Source organism: Chiloscyllium plagiosum, unplaced genomic scaffold, assembly GCF_037043375.1.
Source record: "Chiloscyllium plagiosum isolate Xiang-an unplaced genomic scaffold, Cpla_swu_hap1 HiC_scaffold_12, whole genome shotgun sequence".
In the NCBI taxonomy this organism is placed as follows: domain Eukaryota; kingdom Metazoa; phylum Chordata; class Chondrichthyes; order Orectolobiformes; family Hemiscylliidae; genus Chiloscyllium; species Chiloscyllium plagiosum.
The window spans coordinates 106,386,929-106,406,524 of NW_028270150.1; the positions used below are offsets into that span (position 1 = coordinate 106,386,929).

General features: G+C 42.5%; 1 protein-coding gene and 1 long non-coding RNA gene across 6 annotated transcripts in view; one reads left to right on the top strand and one right to left on the bottom strand.

Annotated features, from left to right (window-relative positions):
• Positions 1 to 5,579, top strand: part of LOC148148682 (uncharacterized) — a 33,742-nt gene extending 28,163 nt beyond the window's left edge. For both annotated transcript variants that reach the window (XR_015758953.1, XR_015758952.1), the window contains exon 3: positions 5,336 to 5,579. This is a non-coding gene — a long non-coding RNA (uncharacterized LOC148148682). The remainder of the gene's footprint in view (positions 1 to 5,335) is intronic.
• vwa8 (von Willebrand factor A domain containing 8) overlaps positions 1 to 19,596 on the bottom strand; it is a 367,132-nt gene that overhangs the window by 100,720 nt on the left and 246,816 nt on the right. For all 4 annotated transcript variants that reach the window (XM_087993166.1, XM_087993165.1, XM_087993168.1 and 1 more), the window contains 5 exons: positions 17,445 to 17,509; positions 9,347 to 9,472; positions 5,736 to 5,845; positions 1,683 to 1,837; positions 252 to 453 (listed from right to left, as the gene is read on the bottom strand). In XM_087993166.1, the coding sequence (XP_087849292.1) occupies positions 252 to 453; positions 1,683 to 1,837; positions 5,736 to 5,845; positions 9,347 to 9,472; positions 17,445 to 17,509 (658 nt within the window). The remainder of the gene's footprint in view (positions 1 to 251; positions 454 to 1,682; positions 1,838 to 5,735; positions 5,846 to 9,346; positions 9,473 to 17,444; positions 17,510 to 19,596) is intronic.

Below are 19,596 nucleotides of genomic sequence, written 5' to 3' on the forward strand. Positions count from 1 at the left end.
TCCTCCCTCCTCCCTCCCCCCCTCTCCCTCTCCCTCTCCCCCTCCCCCTCCCCCTCTCCCTCTCAGCACTGTGGGTGTCCCTACACCAAATGGACTGGAGAGGTTTCAAAAAGTCAGCTCACCACAATCTTCTCCAGGGCAATTAGCGATTGGCAACAGCCAGCGATGCCCATATCCCATAATCTAATGTAAAATAAATGCTGATGTTAAGTCAAAAGATAGTGCCTGCAGAATCCCAGCACCACACTAACCTTTTGGGTAGATTTCACTTATTGGAACGTCTTCAGCAGCAACAGCTCGAATCACCTGGTTGGCTCCTGCCAGGGTGATGCAGTTGGATTGTTTCACACTCGCAGACTCAGAGCTCCCTCTGAAGAACCTACTCTTTGGGGAGACAGCACCAGCACTGTCCAATGAAGCCTTTCGTTTCCATGTGTACACCTCACTGGGAGACTGCAGGGATATGGTTCAGTATTATATAAACCAGCACTTAAACAACACAACAAAAACAGATGTTAGCAGAAGATCATTCTGCCTGCACAGTTGTCAATGTGTATACTGGTCATTGAGAAATAACAAACATAAAGTTTGAAAGTTGTGTCATGCCTGTCCCCTCTCTCCAGCTCCAGTAGGGTGAGTAAAGACTATACCATGCACTTGTAAGTAGGAACTAAACATCAAGATTGAAACTGTGTAGGAGATCTTTATTGGTGGTGAGGTTGGAGGTGGTGCATTAACACTGGTGTCCTAACCCTGTTGTTCTGACGGGACCCAGTAAAAATACTGTTCTACATATTCAAAAGCCTCTTTGCAAGAATCACAGAATTGTTAGAGTGCAGGAGGAGGCCATTTGGCCCATTATGCTTGCACTGGTTCTATTATCTAAGGGTGATAAAGAACCAGATTAGTTTTTACGCACTCAACATTAGGTTAGATTTTTATAACAGATTTTTATTGAATTCAAGTTTCACCATCTGCCAAGGACAGAATTTGAATCCATATTCCGTGGACATTAACCTGGGGTTCGAGGTTACTAGGTCAGTGACATTACCACTACCTATCCCATTGTTTTGTTTTAATGGATGATTCCATGAAGCAAGTCCTTTGGCAGCATAATTTCTCCTTTGATAGCAGGTTTCCACAGGACAGATACTGCCCAGACCAGAGGACAGAACATAGATAGTGGGTATTATGAGTGCAGTGTCTGACATAGTAGTAGAATTATTAAGAGCATATAGCCCTCAATCTGGTACAGCATGTACAACGAAGTGTAACAGCTACTAAAAGTTCACAGTGATGTTCTTGCTGTGGGTGTGATTGTGAAAAAGATGTATGTCAGGAGGGTGAATTGTACAGCATCTGCTGAATGTGTCACCTCTGGGCAAACAGCATTACTGCAAAAATTCAGTGAATCAGAGAGAGCAAACTTCCAATCACTTAAAAGCAGATACTAGAATAGATTTTCAACCTGGATAATTGGTTGACTATTACATAATGTTCTTCTCCAAAAATAACTCAAAGCAGGCTTTTTCTACAAGTTGCAATGATCAAAACACATTGCCAGTTTAAACTCAACAAGTTAAAAATCTACCCCTTTGCTTTGTCAGATATCATTAATCAGCCAACTGAAAATTGCAGTACTTCTTACTGGACTAAAATCTCTCTCTTTAACTCTGCCTTACCATTAGATCTGGAAACCCGACAACAATTGTTGCATAGCTGTTTTCATCAGACAGGATCCGATTTGGAGACACAATCTTCTGGCCAAGTGCTACACTCAGGTTTTCTGAGGGTAATTCTTCCTTTGACACCATATCAGGGCTTGAAAGCTCCAGGGCTAAATTGAATGGAGGGAAAAGTTATCAGGGATGATTCACGAATAAGCAATGCAGAATCAACACAATGTCATTTTAACTCAATTGGCATCGCCGTAACACTTCGAGTCAGGCTGTGGGTTCAAAAACTCCACCACATTCAAGGGTGAAACTTGAGTCCAGCCCTGAGGGAATGCTCCATTTTGTCACCTTTCACACAAGGACTGAATCCAAGACCTCATTTACCTGTGAAGTTGGATGCACGAAAACTCCAGAGGATGATTGGAGAAGGTTTGGGCACACTCTCCTTTTCCAACAACGTGAGAGCAAATTACCTCCTGCTGCATTGACATGTTTACACAAAAACAGAAAACTTCAATGGTGGAAACATGTAACTTAGGTGGGAAACTAAAATAATTAATCTTGCTATCATTCTGACCTTTCTCCCTTGACCTCTTGCAGTGTTCCAATTAAACATAATACAAGCTTGAGTAATAGCATATCATCTTTAGACTAAACAACAACCAATTTCAATCTCTAGACACAATATTTAAAATTTTAGATAATAACCAATTTAATCCTTTTTAAAAAAAAAGTGATTAATTGCTTTACTTTGTACTTGGATGACTGTTATCATGCCATTCACCTCTGGTCACATCTTTTGTTTCACTGTTATATCCATTATCATTTCTTTGCTTTTGTCCCTTTTCTTATTTAATATCTTTAGCCCTCATTCTAATCACAGACCTTCTCTATTTGTGATACATAGGAGCTGGTGTTGGACTGGGTGCACAAAGTTAAAAATCACACCACACCAGGTTATAGTCCAACAGGTTTATTTGGAAGCACTAGCTTTCGGAGCACTGCTCCTTCATCAGGTGGTTGTGGCAGTGCTCCGAAAGCTAGTGCTTCCAAATGAACCTGTTGGACTATAACCTGGTGTCGCGTGATTTTTAACTTTCTCCATTTTTCTTCTTTCCAGGCATTGGTCTTTTGACATTCTCAAGCCTACTTCATTTCCAATTTTCCTCAGTTCTGATGAAACTTCTGAGAAACTGTGTGGCTTCGCTGTACAAGACTTGAATATTACTGAAGGGAGTTGTTATGAAGTTGAAGGTGTGTACTGCACCTTTAAGAGAGAGTGAATGCTGTTGTGCACTGAGAGCTTACAACAGCAGTCTCAGAGAGTACTGGAAGATTGAAAATGTGTAACATTTGGCTGTGAAATACATACCTGAGTTGGTTGCTGTTTTGACAACAATTTGAATTTAACCAATCAGTTTAAACTATGCCTCAGGTTACTAAAACCCAATCGAGTTTAAATTTACTGCTTTGCCAACATCGAACCAATGAGACGATCCGATGTTAGGGATATAAAAAAGGCAGTCATTTTGAAAATTGGAGAGAGCAACTGCTATCAAGAGAGAGACCCAAGACATTGAAACACTCTCTATCAAAGGTACCTTTTCATGTGAAACATCTTCACAGTAAAAAGAAAGAAGACGACCCAGGGAGATCACAGCCAGAAGAAGACAGACACTGAAGATGACAACTGATGTATGGTTTTGAAATTAAGTTGGTGGAATTTTAATAAGTGTTTTATTGGAACAGTATATTGTTATGGAGTTGAAGGCAGGTAATAAGCAGTTAAGAGAGGGGGGGCGGGCTTAGAGTTGTGAATAGTTATTGTTTAATGTTCACTTTTAGAGTTAAAGAATAAATTGATATTATTTACTTTAAGTCTTGGAATTTGGGAGTTCTCTGTCACCCATTTTAACAGATTACGAGGCAAGGTGAGCTTTTCTGGGAGTTTAGTTTAATTAACAGAAGGATTCATTGCCACGTCGTAACAGAGAGATTTGATGCCTTTTTTTCCTGTCTTGCACTTATTAGGACAAAGTCAAGAATGTCAAAGTTCAAATAATCACAACAAATTGTAATACTGAATAAAAAGGATGCGGATTGTTGCCAAATCAAATCTGGTGAGCTAAAGTGCTGCTGAGGAGACAGCAACAATGATATGTAGCCTTCCCAAGCTCTGAGGTCATTCAGAAATCACTACGGTTTTTGCATGCAGAGGACGGGCGTGTGAAAGTACATCACTTCTAGGAAGTGTAAATGAGTCATATTATAATCTGAAATTAGTTGTTTGTGTAGCTATTGGTGCACTCAGGCTAGTTCAGCAAGCACTGTCAAACCATGGACAGGTAATAAATGTGCTGATATCCCATTAGAAAATTCAACAAAATCAGGCTTTGAAGCCTAAATGGGTTGAGTTAGTTAACAATTAAAACTACAGATGTACAGAGAAATGAATAACAAACAAGGTTTTCAGACTGTTAAGGTTACTGGCTTAGAAGAGGATTCCTGATGAAGGGCTTTTGCCAGAAACGCCAATTTTCCTGCTCCTTGGATGCTGCCTGAACTGCTGTGCTTTTCCAGCACCACTCTAATCTAGAATCTGGTTTCCAGCAACTGCAGTCCTTGTTTTTACCTATACTATCAGAGGTATTGGGTGGAAGAGCATACAATACCGATGAAAGACTAGGAAGCAAAAGGACACATAGATATTGAAGTATGGGAACTGAATATGCTTGCTGTAACCTGTACAAAGTTCACAGATGTTTTGTAACACAGCAGACTGAGTTTTAACCATCAGTGCTAAGGCCATCTTTCCATAACTGAGTATAAAATAAATGGTCATTACCTGTTCTCCTACAGTCCTCTATGAATTTGTCAAATACAGCAAGAACAAAGCCCTTATGACATAATGATACTATCTTTCCCAGCTCCACTCTCCACTGTTACCGGCTATTTAGGTTCGGTGTTGTTGACAGAGACCGCAACTAATTTCTTTCCCTCCATTTGCACAGATCATTATTCTGGCTAATTCATTGCACCTAATCTACTGGTGAAATACCAGTCTATATTCCAGAACAACTAACATTGCCAATAAGTCTAATAATCCATCTGATCCCACGCGTGAAAGCTGGGAGATAAGCGATGTGACAAAAAAACACATGAACACCATCATTGAGCATTTCACTTTGACACTTCAATGATCTTTATTTTAACTCCAACCCATCTTTTAAGAGTTTGTTTACTTTGTTGCTAATTTCCACTCAATAAGGTTTCTCATTCCTGGCCACATCCCAACTATACTGCACAATATTTTCTCTCATGGTTATTGGAGTTTTTATTCTACAGACACTGAGAGATAGCAAACTTTCATTCAGAAGTTAACTGGATCCAATAGATAGTCAATGGCTTCCAACTCTGTCAGAACCTCGGCATGGAGGATTTATTACTTGGCCTCCTCCGGTCAGACAACCCCCTAACATCCACCCCCACTTTGACTGTCCACCTTCACACTCCTGATCATCCGAAATACTAACTGATACTTCATTGTCTGAGACTTTGAGTCACATGACCTTATTCCCATCTCTGATATTTTTGTGGTTAATAAATAAAATTGTTGCCATAATCTTTCTTGTTATTGTGACTATGAATTTTTCTCCCAGGTCGATCACAGTTGTACCCTCAATCTGTATTATTGGAAATATGCAGATGAATCTGAAACAGAAAAGGTCAATTCAAAAACCAATTTGGGTCGTCGAGGGCATTCGGGCAATGATGTACGTGATCTTCTCTTGCTTTATCGGAAACAAATGAAGCCCCAGAATTCCTCAGTGACTGACTTTGTTGCACAGGGATATCTCTGAGAGGTGATCTATCTGTTGCAACTCCTTCCATTCTGGTCCCTGATTTCTGCTGGCATCAAGAGTTTTTGTTTTCTCCCACCATCCCATCAAAAGAAGTACTCAGATGAGCAAGGATAAATTTAAGTAAATACACGGAGCTCCCCACGGCTACAAACAGAAAGTGAAGGTTTATATTTTCAATCCTGAGCAAAACACATACCCGCTGTGTTCCCGAATCCCGTGCTGACTGGCTCCTCATGGATCATATGCAGCTGACAAGCTCCAGACAAGTCAGATCCAACACTCATTGGCTTCGTCAGGAGGAACTTTCTGAAAGATTTTTTTAAAGTTGCTTATTAATGAACAGGGGAGTAGTGGTCCCAGGGAGATCAGAAGGTGATTAGACTGAAAAATCGGCACATGGAATCAGTTCATTCTCACTTTAATGATGACTAAAGCGACCTTCACAGGGAATGAACCTTTTTAGACTCATTTTAACATGTGGAACCACAGAAATGTTCTGTTAGACTTATTGTTAACAACACAGATTTATGATTTCTCATTCTTTGCTATCCGAGCTATCCTGCCTGGTATCTATCTCATATTCATGCCCTAAGTCCTTGGAGCAAAGACATTGACATATCTTGGGCAAGAATGAATTTTGTTGGGCACAGTACACACTGAGACACTCTGCTTCATCGCCTCCGAAAAAATCTGAGGGGGCATGGGCAGAAATACCAAGAAGCGCAGAAAGAGGTTTATGAAAGGGACTTCGACAAGGTTCAAACCAGTCAAATACTTCAAACCGATTGGACGACAACCTGCTGTTGTGTGATTGTTAACTTTGTCCACCCCAGTCCAATACCAACTCCTCCACATCACAGATGAATAGAACAGAGCCTCAAGCTGCACTTGGGCAACTGTCTCTCAAACAAACAGGTAACATGATTCCAAGTTAACATTGAAACTGATTTATCAGGATCCCCGAGGCCTCTGAAGGAAAACACAGAATTGTATCTATATAGCATTTTTCACAACCACCTGGCATCTCAAAGCACTTAACACTCAAACAAACACTTTGTAAACAGCAGTTACTGGTTTGATGTAGGAAACAGAGCAATCAATTTGCATACCTCAAACAGCAATGTAGTAATGACTAGGTAATCTGTTTCTGTGATGTTGATTCAGGAATTAATATTGGTCCTGAGGCAAACCTGCTCTTATTTGAAGCAGTACTGTCAGATCTATTACATGCACCTGAGGCAGGGCCAGAGTTTAAAAGGTCACCCACAAATGGTACTGCACAGAAATATCAACTTTGATCATTTGTTCATGGCCTGCAGCAGGACATGAATCCACCAATTTCTGCGTCATCTGCAAACTTACTGATTCTTCATGTTTAGATCATTAATGTACACTACAAACAGAATGGGGCTCAGCACTGAACCTTGCAGCATGCCACTGAACACAGGCTTCCAGTCACAAAAAAAACTCCTCGACCATCACCTTCTGCCTCCTGCCACATAGCCAATTTTGGATCCAACTCACTAAATTTCCTCAATCAGAAGCTCTCTTACATTCTTGAACAAATTGACAAGGGTAGCATCAGAGAGAGTTCATCAAATTCATTCAGGAGATACTCAGGAGATGCTGCCAACTAAAATATATTCCAGAAAGGAATGAAGATTGTCAGAGAGGAAAAAACAAATCAATGGCTAAGCAAGGAGGTTAAAGATTATATAAAATCAAACACTAGGGCATACCATGTTGCAAAGGCAAGTGGGAACTGGAACATTGGGAAACTTGTAAAGATCAACAAAGGTTTACTAAGAAAAAGTCATATAAAGAGCGAAGGTAAATTATGATGGAAGACAAGTCTAAAATATAAGAACACATAGTAAAAGCTTCTATAAATATATGAAAGGAAAGAGAGTAGCTTAAGTGAATGTTGGTCACTTGGAGGATGAGACTGGCAAGTTATTAATGGGGAACACAAAACTGGTGGCATCACTAAATCAATATTTTGCTTCAGGTTTCATGGTGGAGGACAATTGTACCATTCTGATAGTGATGCAGAAGTTATAGAAAGGGAAGGACTTAGGTCATTGGGATTGAAGGCAGACAAGTCCTGTATAACAAGCTATATGAAAGTTTAGTTAGGCTATATTGGAGTATTGTATGCTGTTCAGTCACCACATTAGAGTAGACCTGATCTGGTCCCAGGGGATTTATCCACCGTTATGCATTTTAAGACATCCTGCACTTCCTCCTCTGAAATGTGAACACTTTTCAAGATATTGCTATTTATTTCCCTAAGTTTCCGTAGCCTTCTCCATAGTAAACACCGATGCGAAATATTTGTTTAGTATCTCACCCATCTCCTGCGGTTCCACATAGGCAGCCCTGCTGATCTTAAAGAGGCCCTATTCTCTCCCTAGTTACCCTTTTGTCCTTATTGTATTTGTAGAAACCCTTTGGAATCGCCTTAACCCTATTTGCTGAAGCTATCTTATGTCCTCTTTGTGCCCTCCCGATTTCCTCTTAAGTACACTCCGATTGCCTTTATACTCCTTTAGGGACACACTCGATCCCTGCTGTATATGCCTGACATATGCTTCCTTCTTGTTCCTGACCAGTTCCTCAACTTTACTAGTCACCCAGCATTTCATACACCTACAAGCCTTGCTTTTCACCCACTGGGACCAATATCCTCATCTGCCTGTATCGCAAGATTTTTTGCGTTAAAATAAATGTCACCTAGCTTTGTAATGTTTTCTTGTGCTTTAACTTTACATGTCCTGCCTTCCACAGTGCCTCAATTTTTCTTCTACATTTGTCTAGGCATAACCTTCAACTTCACCTTCACTCCATATCCTGTCCCACTGCCAAATTAGTTTGGCCTTCTTAAGTGAAGGCATTGATACAACAGAAAGGAAGTTGTACTTTATAAAGCTCTGGTCCGGCCTCAACTATATTGTGTTCAATTCTGGTGGCCACACCTTTGGAAGAATTTGAGGGTGTTATGGACTTAGACCAGACCACTCAAAACAGGCAGCCTAGACATAACTTTGCATTTTATTTTGGTAAGGGTACAGTGGAAATTACCCAGAGTATGTTAGCTAGGTTGACTACTAGATTTTAAAACAGACAAAATATTTATTCACAAAATTACACAATGAAACACAAAGAACAGAATAAAGAACCCCCACAGAACTCAGCCTATCCAACTAGTGGATATGCTGTTCTGAATATACACAACAGTACCAACAAGCAAACTCCCTTTAAAACCCAGAATAAATGGAACTCATGCTTACAGGTTGAAGTTGAAGGGCAGAAAAGAGAGAGAGTTTCCACAAAGCTCCCTGTTGAACTTCCCAGTTCAAAATCGAACTAAAACTGCTCAGCTCTGCGAGCGAGAGAGCTGACCACTCCCCTCTCTTTATACAGGTCACTTCTAAAGCATGACCACTTCTGTTTACATATAAACAAAAGGCATCTCAAAATCCTTTTCATCTCTGTACCAAACCAGACTGATCGGAGACCGACCCGGTTTATTGCTCCTCTGAAAAAAAAATCAGGGACAGTGTCTCTTTGAGCCGAGGAACAGCTTTTAGTAAAAAAAGGATGAGCTTTTTGACAAGGGTGTGGAGGAGATTTACGACAATTGTTCCAGGGATGAGGGATTTAGTTACAACATTTGGCTGGATATAATTAGTTTCCATGGAGCAAAGGAGATTTTGAGGGGCAATTTGAGATGAAAGTTGATTGCAATGCATAAAACGATGACAGCTGAATGATGGAGACAAGGTGAAAGAGATGTGCTGCACTCACTTGTTTGTCTTACTTTCCACCAACAACCACCTGTCTTCAGCCACCAAATGAACAGAGTTAACTTCAATTGGCAGAGTTATAGAGTGGCTACGGGCCTCGAGAACATCCAACACATCCAAGGAAGTCCTATAAAATAGAGGCATCTGTCAATCAACATCCTCATCAAGCAGCTTCTAATGACAGCAAATAAAATGTCTTTTCCAGGTTTGACTCTCAAAACCACTGTAATTTCTGAAACTGTTAAGAACACATGGTGGAGAATCTGCTATTGACACCCCACAGTTCTCAATGTTCTCAACAATCTATTACAATCTAACACAAGGGAGTCTACATCTATATGAAGCAGCATGTGGAATCAAGGAAAGTGAACACACCTAAAATAAGTCACTGAAACCAAACCAAACATAAAATCACTTTGATGTTGCCATTACAATGGAAAGTGTCTAAACTTGCCATGATGAAATTATATTGTTCTGCCATTGGTAGGCACTGGTCAAAATTACACAGGCAATTTCATGATTAAATATGGCTGTAGGAATTGAAACTGAGATAGGCTGTTAGGCCAAAAGCACTGTACGACACGCATGACAAATTCTGTCATTTACCCATTGTCTCGGTTCACTTCGGCAACTGAAAACTGCTCTAAGTTAACAATTCTGAGAAAGCAGACCAGTGTGAGAAGGACAACATCAGAGGGAAATAAATTACAGTATTTGAGAGAGAAGCCCAGCATACTGAGAGCTGACGTATGTGAGAAAGGTAGTGGTAATGGGAAATACTAACCAGTGGGAGAGGGAGCCCTCTTCAATCTATTTCTAACTGTCAGAGCCAAAGTTTGGTATCACAGGAAAGTAGGTAGGTGATTGGTAGGTATTCTTCTGTGCTTCTTCAAATGGCAAGTGGTTTAATTCAGCACGTGCTTAATGCTCAAGGAACATCAGCTCAGTTGGAGTCTCAGCTGCTACACATCAGGCAGGCAGGACAAATGTACCTCGATACTGTGTCTTAGGAGGAAGTGAATGCACTTTGCCAAATTTGCAGATGACACAAAAATGGATGGATTGGCAGGTTGACAGAGACACAAACAGTTTACGGAGAGATACGTGGGGCGACACAGTGGCTCAGTGATTAGCACTGCTGCCTCACAGCGCCAGGGACCCGTGTTTGATTCCAGCCTCAGGTGACTGTCTGTGTAGAGTTTGTACATTCTGCCCATGTCTACATAGTTTCCTCAGGGTGCTCCGGTTTCCTCCCACAATCCAAAGATGTGCAGGTGAAGTGAATTGGCCATGCTAAATTGCCCATCGTCTTTAGGGATGTGTAGGTTAGGTGCATTAGTCAGGGGTACATATAGAGTAATAGGGTAGGGAAATGGGTCTGGGAGGGTTACTCTTTGGAAGGTTGGTGTGGACCTGTTGGGCCAAATGGCCTGTTTCCACACTGAAGGGATTTTGTGACTCTACAGGTTACGTTGGTGGGCAATTAAGTTGTCAAATGGAGTGTAATGTGGGAAAGTGTTAAGTTGTTCATGTTGGAAGGGAGAACAACTCAAAGAAGAATACAATATTATTTAAATAGAGATAAACTGCAGAAAGCTGCAACAAAAAGGGACACGGGGTGGGTGGAGGGGAACCTGTGCACGATAAAACAGAAAGCTAACACACAGAGGCAGCAAGGTAATAAGGAAGTCAAATGGAACATTGATCCTTATTTCAAGGCAGTTAGAGAATAAGAGTGAGCAAGTATTACTGCAACTATTTTAGCTGCTGGTGAGACTACTTCTTGAATACTGTGAGTAATATTGTTCCCCTTATTTAATGAGAAGATTTATTATGTGATCCCTGGTATTGTGGGATTGTCTTATGAGCAAACATTAAACACGTTGGGACTCACTCAAGTTTCAAAGAATGAGAGGTGATCTCATTGAAAAATATGTGATTCTTAAGAGAATGACAGCGTAAATGCTGAGAGGATGTTTCACCTCATGGGTGAGTCTAGAACCACAGGGTACAAAGGGGCTCCAATTTAAGACTGAGATGAGGAGGAATTTCTTCTCAGAGGATTGAGAGACTTTGGAACTCCTTGCCACAGAGAGCTGTTGGGAGAGACGGGGGGAGTCCTTGTGCAGGCTAGGATAGATAGATTCTTGATCAGTCGGGGGAATCAACTATTATGGGGAAATAGCAGGAGAGTGGATATGAAGAATGTTGGATTAGTCATGATCCAACATTCCTGAAGAAGGGCTTATGCCCAAAACGTCGGTTCTCCTGTTCCTTGGATGCTGCCTGACCTGCTGCGCTTTTCTAGCAACACATTTTCAGCTCAGTCATGATCCTATTGAATGGCAGAGCAAGTTCAAGGGGCCAAATAGCTTACTCTTGTTCCTTTTTTTATGGAGAAAGTGAGGTCTGCAGATGCTGGAGATCAGAGCTGGAAATGTGTTGCTGGAAAAGCGCAGCAGGTCAGGCAGCATCCAGGGAACAGGAGAATCGACGTTTCAGGCATAAGCCCTTCTTCAGGAATGAGGAAAGTTTGTCCAGCAGGCTAAGATAAAAGGTAGGGAGGAGGGACTTGGGGGAGGGGCGTCGGAAATGTGATAGGTGGAAAGAGGTCAAGGTGAGGGTGATAGGTCAGACTGGGGTGGGGGCGGAGAGGTCGGGAAGAAGATTGCAGGTTAGGAAGGCGGTGCTGAATTTGATGGATTTGACTGAGACAGGCTGGGGGGAGGGGAAATGAGGAAACTGGTGAAATCCGAGTTCATCTCTTGTGGTTGGAGGGTTCCTAGCCGGAAGATGAGGCGTTCTTCCTCCAACCGTCGTTTTATTGTGGTCTGACGATGGAGAAGTCCAAAGACCTGCATATCCTTGGTGGAGTGGGAGGGGGAATTGAAATGTTGAGCTACAGGGTGGTTGGGTTGGTTGGTCCGGGTGTCCCAGAGGTGTTCTCTGAAACGCTCCGCAAGTAGCCGGCCTGTCTCCCCAATATAGAGGAGGCCACATCGGGTGCAGAGGATGCAATAGATGATATGTGTGGAGGTGCAGGTGAATCTGTGGCGGATATGGAAGTTTCCTTTGGGGCCTTGGAGGGAGGTGAGGGGGGAGGTGTGGGCGCAAGTCTTGCACCTCCTGCGGTTGCAGGGGAAGGTGCCGGGAGTGGAGGTTGGGTTGGTGGGGGGTGTGGATCTGACGAGGGAGTCACGGAGGGAGTGGTCTTTACGGAATGCTGATAGGGGAGGAGGGAAATATATCCTTGGTGGTGGGGTCCGTTTGGAGGTAGCGGAAATGACGGCGGATGATGCGCTGTACATGGAGATTGGTGGGGTGGTAGGTGAGGACCAGTGGGGTTCTGTCCTGGTGGCGGTTGGAGGGGCGGGGTTCAAGGGCGGAGGAGCGGGAAGTGGAAGAGATGCGGTGGAGGGCATCGTCGACCACGTCGGGGGGGAAATTGCGGTCCTTGAAGAAGGAGGCCATCTGGGTTGTGCGTTTTTGGAACTGGTCCTCCTGGGAGCAGATGCGGCGGAGTCGAAGGAATTGGGAGAATGGGATGGCGTTTTTACAGGGGGCAGGATGGGAGGAGGTGTAGTCCAGGTAGCTGTGGGAGTCGGTCGGTTTGTAGTAGATGTCCGTGTTGATTCGGTCGCCTGAGATAGAAATAGAAAGGTCGAGGAAGGGGAGGGAGGAATCTGAGACTGTCCAGGTGAATTTGAGGTCGGGGTGGAAGGTGTTGGTGAAGTGGATGAACTGTTCAACCTCCTCGTGGGAGCACGAGGCGGCGCCGATACAGTCATCGATGTAGCGGAGGAAAAGATGGGGGGTGGGGCCAGTGTAGTTGCAGAAGATGGATTGTTCCACATATCCTATGAAGAGGCAGGCATAGCTGGGGCCCATGCGGGTGCCCATGGCTACTCCTTTCGTTTGGAGGAAGTGGGAGGATTGGAAAGAGAAGTTGTTCAGGGTGAGGACCAGTTCAGTCAGTCGAAGGAGGGTGTCAGTGGAAGGGTACTGGTCGGTACGGCGGGAAAGAAAGAAGCGGAGGGCTTCCTTTTTTATGGTCTATGATGAAATAACAGCATATTCAGGAAAGCCTAACACAAACAGTCAACAAGGTTTTGGGAAAGACATACCATGTTTGACAACTTAGATAGAGTTCTTTGATAAATGGGAACTGGTAGATATAGCGTATTTAGATTTCCAGAAGGCATTCGATAAGATACCACATAAAAGTTTATTGTACAAGGTAGGAGCTCATAGTATTGGGGCCAATGTACTAGCATGGACTGAAGATTAGTTAACACACAGAAAACATAGAGTTAGGATTAATGGGCCTTTATCAGGTTTCAAGATGTAACCTGTTGGGAGACATGGTTGTGTTCTAGAGGCTCAATTGTTCATAACCAATACTCATGACTTGGAGATGGGAACACAGTGCACTGTATCCAAATATACTGATGATGCAATGATCGGTGAGAGGACACATTGTGATGAAGACATAATAATCTGCAATTAGGTCGAGTGAGTGGGCAAAACTTGGCAGATGGAGTTTAATATAGAAAATTGTGAGATCATACACATTGTTAGGAAGAATCAATAAGCAGACTACTGTTTAAATAGAGAGACACTCCAGAAAAGTGCATCACAGAGGAATCTTGGTGTTCTTGTGCACTAAACATCAAAGGTTCGCATGCAGGTGCAGTAAGTTATTAAGAAGGAAATGAAAGTTTGGCCTTTATTGCAAGTTATTACCTGGTTTATTACCTTTAAACAGAGGTAAGTCTTGCTGCAACTGTGCAGGGTATTGGTGAGACTAAACCAGGAGCTGTGTGCACAGCTTTAGTCCTTGTATTTAAGAAAGGATATAATGGTATAGTAGGCAGTTTAAAGAGATTCACTAGGCTGATTTATTTAATGAATCGAATTGTTTTTTGGGTGAACAGGTGAGACCTTTATTCAAGAGTTTAGATGAATGAAAGTTGATATTCTCCAAAGATATAAGATTCTGAAGTGGCTTGATAGGGTAGCTAATGAGAAGATGTTTCCACTGGTGACAGGACATTGGCAGAGTGGTTAGCACTGCTGCCTCACAGCATCAGGCACCTGAGTTTAGTTCCATTCTCTATGTGGCTGCGTGGAGTTTGCATGTTTTCTCAGTGTCTGCATGGGCTTCCTCTGGGTGCTCTGGCTTCCTCCCACAGACTAAAGGTATGGAGGTTAGGTTGATTGGGCAAGCTAAAAAATTGCCCGGTAGTGTTCAGGGATGTGCAAGTTAGGTAGGTGAGCCATGGTGAAAACTCCATGTGGGGTGATGGAGATGGGGTCTGGGTGAGATGTTCTTCAGAAAGTCAGTGTAGATGCGATGGGCCAAATGGCCGCTTTCTGCACAGCAGGGGATTCTATGACCAGTGGAGGAAATCTCGAACAAGGAGACATAGTTACAGAACCTATGGACGTCCATTTAAAACTGAGATGGAAAGAATTTCTTCTCTCAGAGGGCAGTAAATGTCTGTAATTCTGCGGAGGCTTGATCATTGAAACTAAAAATGAGGTAGATAGAGTATTTAAATATTGGGGAGTTGGGGGCTTTAAAGAGCTGACATGAAGGAGGAGTTGAAGCCTGGAAAAGATCAGTCATGATGTTATAGAATGGTGGGGCAGTCCTGAGGGGAAGAATGTCCTCCTTCTGTTCATGTTTCCCATTTTCTGATTCTGTGACTATTTTTTCATAATTCCACGCCTTTCTCTCTTTTTGCTCTTAGTCTTCTCCTCTTGTATTTTGAAAACATCAATGTAGTAGTACCTTTAGGCAACAGTACCTTGTCTGTTACTCTGGTATCTTATCTAAGTGGATAATCAGTGGCTCTTGCCTCTGAATCAAATGATTTTGGGTTCATATCCCATCCCACAACCTTATTATTAGCCTGGTACAGAGGAACATCGATTACCCGGCATGTGTTTATCTGAGTTTGGGGCAGCATGGTGGCTCAAGTTGTTAGCATTGTTGCCTCACAGCACCAGGGACCTGGTTTTGATTCCAACCTCAGGCAACCGACTGTGTGGAGTTTGCACATTCGCCCCGTGTCTGCGTGGGTTTTCTCCAGGTGCTCCGGTTTCCTCCCATGGTCCAAAGATGTACAGAATAGGTGAATTGGCCATGCTAAATTGCCCGTAGCATTCAGGGATGTGTAGGTGCATTAGGCACGGATAAATATCAGGTGGTAGGGGTAAGGGTCTGAGTGGGTTACTCTTTGGAGGGTCGGTGTGGACCTGTTGGGCCGAAGGGCTATTTCCACACTGTATGAATTCTAGATCGGATTATCTGGCAAGATTGCAATGTCCCGATAAATCCCGATACTTGGCTAAACTATGTTATCCGGCATTTGATTATCCAGAATTTGATTAACTAAACGAAATACTTCCCACCCATGTCCTTCGGATAACTGAGGTTCCTCTGTACGCACAGCTTATACTGAGAGTGGGCCACACTATCAGGAGTAATATGTCTCAGCTGAGATATTAAACTGAGAATTCCCTAACTCCCCCAGGTGGTTGCAAAAGATTCAAGAACTCCCTTGTTTTTCTAGACAATATTTACAACTAATGCTATCGTCACTTTAAAGCAAAATACTGCAGATTTGGCAATCTGAAATAAAAATAGGAAGTGCTGAGAAGCTCAGCAAATGTGGCAACATCTGTGGAGAGATAAACAGAGTTAATGTTTCAAGTCTTATACAACTCAGTAATCTTCAGCCAGAGGTGCCAAATGGATGAGTCATTTCAGCCTCCTTCCGTGGTTCCCAGTATCACAGATACCAGTCTTCAACCAATTTGATTCACTCTAAGTGATAGCAAGAAATGGTTGGAAGCACTGGAGATTGCAAAGGCTACAACATTTTGGCAATAATACTGAAGATTTATGCTCCAGAACTTGTGACTCCTGTAGCCAAGTTATTCCAGTACAGTTACCACTCTGGTATCTACCCAACAATGTTGAAAATTGCCCAGGTATGCCCTGCACATAAAAAGCAGGACAAATCCAGTGAATTACCACCTCGTCAGTTTACTGTTGATCATCAGTAAAGTGATGGAAGGCATCATCAGTGCTATCCAGCAGCTCCTGCTCAGCAATATCCTGCTCAGTGATGTCCAGATGAGTTTTGACAGGGCCACTCAGCCTTGATGGAAACATGGACAACAGGCAGTTTACCATCACATTCTCAAGGGCAACTACAGATGGGCAATAAAAATGCTGGCCGGTCAGTGATGCCCACACTACACGAATGAGTCAAACAAAGACTCTTCTTCAGAATCTTGACACTTTTCCACAGCTGCTTGATGCTCTAGAACTACAAAGCAGAGAGAATAAATCTTTTAACTTAGAGTTGCTGTCAGACCAGGGATGCTGCAGACTTGTCCATATCCAATAACCTGCTCTGGGTTTGATTTTTGTTTAATTTTGATTTCTTTTTGACAACTGTGACAATCAATAACATTGAAAATTAACACATGCCAAACAAGGTTAATTAACCCTATCTCCCAATGGTAATGAATCTTTAAAAAAATTCCACAAACTACACAAATTCCATGAATCGTTATCATTGCCATAAACTAACCAGCGTTTCTTGGCCATACCCTATTTATGCCACGTTTTGTTGAAATCTGTCCATTTTTGACATATATTGCTTGCAGGCAAACATAACAGGGGTGAAAACATCCACCTTCAGTGACAAAGATAGAAAAGGTTTTGTTTTATCTTGTCATGTCTTCTGGATATTTTACTGCAGGAGCAATTGCAAACATTGCTGATTCCCACCTCCAATCTTATATGAATAAACAAATCCCAAAAGGGTCAGCGAATTACATTGTTTACTTATTTATTCGTTCACTTAGTAAGACTGCATGGAGTGAACCCAGACCTCTCTCAATCTTACTGTTCAGGATCACACAAGGTACTGCATTTACGCAGCAAGGCTAGTTTCCAAGATAAGTACAGGCAGTGGGCTAGTACACAGACCTGACGTACATGGCTGCAGTTCTGATAAAAAATGCAAGCTTGCTAACAAGAATGGGAACACGTACTTTGAAGAAGATAAATGAATTCTTACCCTTGTTTCTTGTAGAACACCAGCCAATTTTTGTGTGAAAATTCTCTGCACATTTTGTAAATGTTCTGTAAATGAAAAGTTAAGAAATCATGTAATTGCCTTGCTTAAAAATGTAACTGCGATGGAGATACTATTCATCACCTTCCAGACTTTACAGCTGTATAAACCCTGAAAGATTATCTCTATATCTATTGGTGATTGAGTGATAATTAATCTTAACTTAAAATCAACATCAATAGAGCAAGGGGAGATGTTAGGAAGAATAGTTTGATGCAAAGGTTGTTAAGAGATGAAATTCAAGATGTTCGACACTACCCTGAAGAACAGAGATGTCCTGGAGCTGAAATGACTGACCTCTAACAAGCACAACCATCTTCCTGTGTGCCGGTATGACTCTAGTCAGCAGAGAGCTGCTGAGTTTTTCTGGCAAGTTCTGTATTTCTTTCTGATTTCCAGCATCCACAGTTCTTTTGTTTTTTTTGTTTGATTGAAGGAAGGTGGTGGGTCTGATGTGCAAGATAAGTTCAAACAGAAGGGTCAATAGCAAGGGTGTTTAATTTTTCAAGTGAAAGACAGGAGATGCAGAAGAGATTTGAGGAATTGTTTTTTCACCCAAAGGACGATGGGGGATCTGAAATGCCGTGCCTGGGAGTGTAGTTGAGGCTGGGAAACCTCACAACCTTTAAAAGTACTTGGTTGAGCACTTGAAGTGTCATAACATTCTAGGCCTAGTGTAGGAAATGGGCCTAGTGTAGGTAGCAATATATTTTTGGCAGTACAGATTCAATGGGCTGAAGAGCCTCTTCTGTGTTGGATGATTTTATGTTTATAAGTGAGATAGATGAGAAATCAGAGACAGATATGAATTCAGGGTTGGGCAAATGGGGAGTATTCCCACTTTTGACCACTGAGTTGGGGGGAAGAAGGGAGGCAGCTGATCAGATGGTCTCAATCTTGATGATAAAGACTCCCATGAGCTTTTCATGCTTGTTGTTGGACGTGAGGGTGGAGGGGACAGGGCAGAGGGTTTCAAATGTAGTTTTGCAGGAGGAAACAGAAAAGGGGAGTTAACTTTGCATCCAGGATAATCCTGGAATGGTGAATGGTTAAACCTGTCTGCCAGTGCTCCAGTAGCATGTGGTTATGTTACTGGGCCAGTAATCCAAAGGAGAAAGTGAGGACTGCAGATGCTGGTGATCAAAGTCGAGAGTATGTTGCTGGAAAAGCACAGCAGGTCAGGCAGCATCCGAGGAGCAGGAGAATCGACATTTTGGGCATAAGCCCTTCATCAGGAATTCTGCTGCTCCTCGGATGCTGCCTGACCTCCTGTGCTTTTCCAGCAACACACTTTCGACAGCAATCCAAAGGCTGAATGATCTAGACACAGGCCTTCAAATCTCACCACTGTAACTGGGAAATTTTGTTTTCAAAAGAAACCTCAGCATCTACTTTGGTGGAATTTGAACACATGTCTGCAGGATATTTGTCTGAGGTTCAGGATTATGTGTCCTTGATATTATATAGAACAAAAAAAAAGCACAGAACAGGCCCTTCAGCCCTCAATGTAATGCTGACCTTTTATCCTACTCTAAGATCAAAGTAATCTACATACCCTTCATTTCAACATCATCCATGTGCCTATCCAAGTGTCGCTTAAACATTCCTATTATACCTGATTCTACTACCACCACTGGCAGTACATTCCGCACACCCAGCACTCTGTGTAAAGACCTGAAAATGTGTTGCTGGAAAAGCGCAGCAGGTCAGGCAGCATCCAGGGAACAGGAGAATCGACGTTTCGGGCATAAGCCCTTCTCTCTGTGTAAAGAACCAACCTCTGACATCTCTCCAAACCTTCCGTGAATCACCTTAAAATTATGCCCTCTCCTGATAACCATTTCCACCCTGGCAAAAGGTCTCTGGCTATCCACTCTATCTATGCCTCTCAACGTCTTGTACACCTCTATCAAGTCACCTCTCATCCTTCTTTGCTTCAATGAGAAAAGCTGTAGCTCCCTCAACCTTTCTTCGTAAGACATGACCTCCAGTCCGGGCAGCATCCTGGTAAATCTCCTCTGCACCATCTCTAAAGCTTCAACATCCTTCCAATAATGAGATTAGATTAGGTTAGATTCCCTACAGTGTGGAAACA